We start from the raw sequence: 1,474 nt of genomic DNA, 5'->3' as shown, positions 1-1,474 counted from the left end.
GACAAATGATAATAAGTGACAAATGACAGTAGTTTGTTTACAAGTGTGCAAAGAGTTGTAAAATAAAATTGACGGTGGTAAATAATTATATGTATGCAGATTGCAGGTACTGTGTGAGATATTACAATAATAAAGTATTGTAATAACAACCTATGCGAAGGCACAAAATCAAACCACAGTAATTTGTCACTCATTATAGCATACATTACATCTGCATTACAAAAGCGTAAACACACAAATAATAAGTGGAGAAACAGAACATGATAATATTATGGCGAGACTACATAATGAATTATAATAAATGAAAGATGATGAAAAATACATGATGGTGAAATTAAGAGTAAAATAAAATATATTCCCGTAAATAGTATAGCAAAAGTTATTGTAGCAAAAACCGAAAATATAAGACCCTACACCATCATTTAATAAGCAATAAAAGAGAAAAAAAGAAGTCATAGAAATATAAAACTACTTATGCTTAGGAATTCTTCTGGATCTCGCTGTTTGCTGCGAAGAAGTCTTCTGGTTATTGTCACTAGGAGCCGTAAGAGGTTGCTTTTCAGTATCAGGAGTCTGAGATTTAATTGAGTCTAAGTCAGCGATGGAATTAATCTGATTGCGAGCCCCGTCTGATCCAATAACAAAAATTAAACCATTCCTTGTCCAGCACTTGGATATGCCAAACCGTTTCCTTGCAGCAATGAAGAGGTCATGGCGAGTCTTTGTGAGGAATTCAGATACGGTAATATTAGTACCCTTGAATGCAGTCTTGGCTTGCCACACCTGGCTCCGAACCTGGATATCCTTAAATTTGACAAGAACTGGCCGTGGTTTGTCTTCCTTCATCATCCCCATTCTATGACACTGGCTAAATATTTGTGGAGCAACCTCGGGCATTTTAAGGTGATCAGATATAACCTTCGAAACGACAATGCTGGAGTTTTCATTCTTCGACTCAGGAATACCGTGAATCAATAGATGTTTGCGCCTGCTGCGCATTTCTAGTTGATCATGCATTTGGGTTAGTAGCTGAATTTGAGATGTAAGGCAGCTTAACGATGACAGCACAAATGTTCGAAAAACAGCAAAGTCTGAGGAAATCTTACTGGTGGGACTTCCAGAGCCATTGTTGCTATTTTGCAGCTCACGTTGAAACTCCTCCATTCTATATTTAAACATTTCACTCATATCCGCTACAGTTTGTGCAATGGATTCCATTTTGGAGGTTATGTTTAAACTTTTGTGTTGGATTTACAATAAATCTTGGTGAAAAGTGAAAGTGATTTTGTGTGACACTTACTGGATGGCAAAGGTAACTTTTAAAGCATATTACTTATGCAAACAACAGTAGGAGACAAATTTTTAATAAAACAGATCAAGAGTAAGAAAAAAGACATATGCACTTTACACTACCCACAAGCAGAAAAAAGATGATATTGATTGCTACAACTGTTGCGTAATATTTATTTCTATA

At 35.8% G+C, this 1,474-nt stretch overlaps 1 protein-coding gene across 1 annotated transcript; it reads right to left on the bottom strand.

Moving 5' to 3' along the window:
- Positions 1 to 468: 468 nt before the first annotated feature.
- On the bottom strand, positions 469 to 1,218 carry LOC149907600 (uncharacterized). Its single transcript, XM_090102526.1, has one exon. It carries the CDS (start codon positions 1,216 to 1,218, stop codon positions 469 to 471), a length of 750 nt encoding a protein of 249 aa, XP_089958652.1.
- Positions 1,219 to 1,474: the final 256 nt, after the last annotated feature.

The sequence above is a fragment of the Colias eurytheme genome, chromosome 6 (assembly GCF_061535395.1).
Source record: "Colias eurytheme isolate Ceu_HAF_F1 chromosome 6, ilColEury1 Martin Lab GWU primary, whole genome shotgun sequence".
NCBI classification, from domain to species: Eukaryota; Metazoa; Arthropoda; class Insecta; order Lepidoptera; family Pieridae; genus Colias; species Colias eurytheme.
This window is presented reverse-complemented; position numbering and strand designations above follow the sequence as displayed.

Coding starts and splice junctions, on each gene's coding strand:
- LOC149907600 (XM_090102526.1), bottom strand. CDS start 1,218: ATGGAATCCATTGCACAAACTGTAGCGGATATGAGTGAAATGTTTAAA.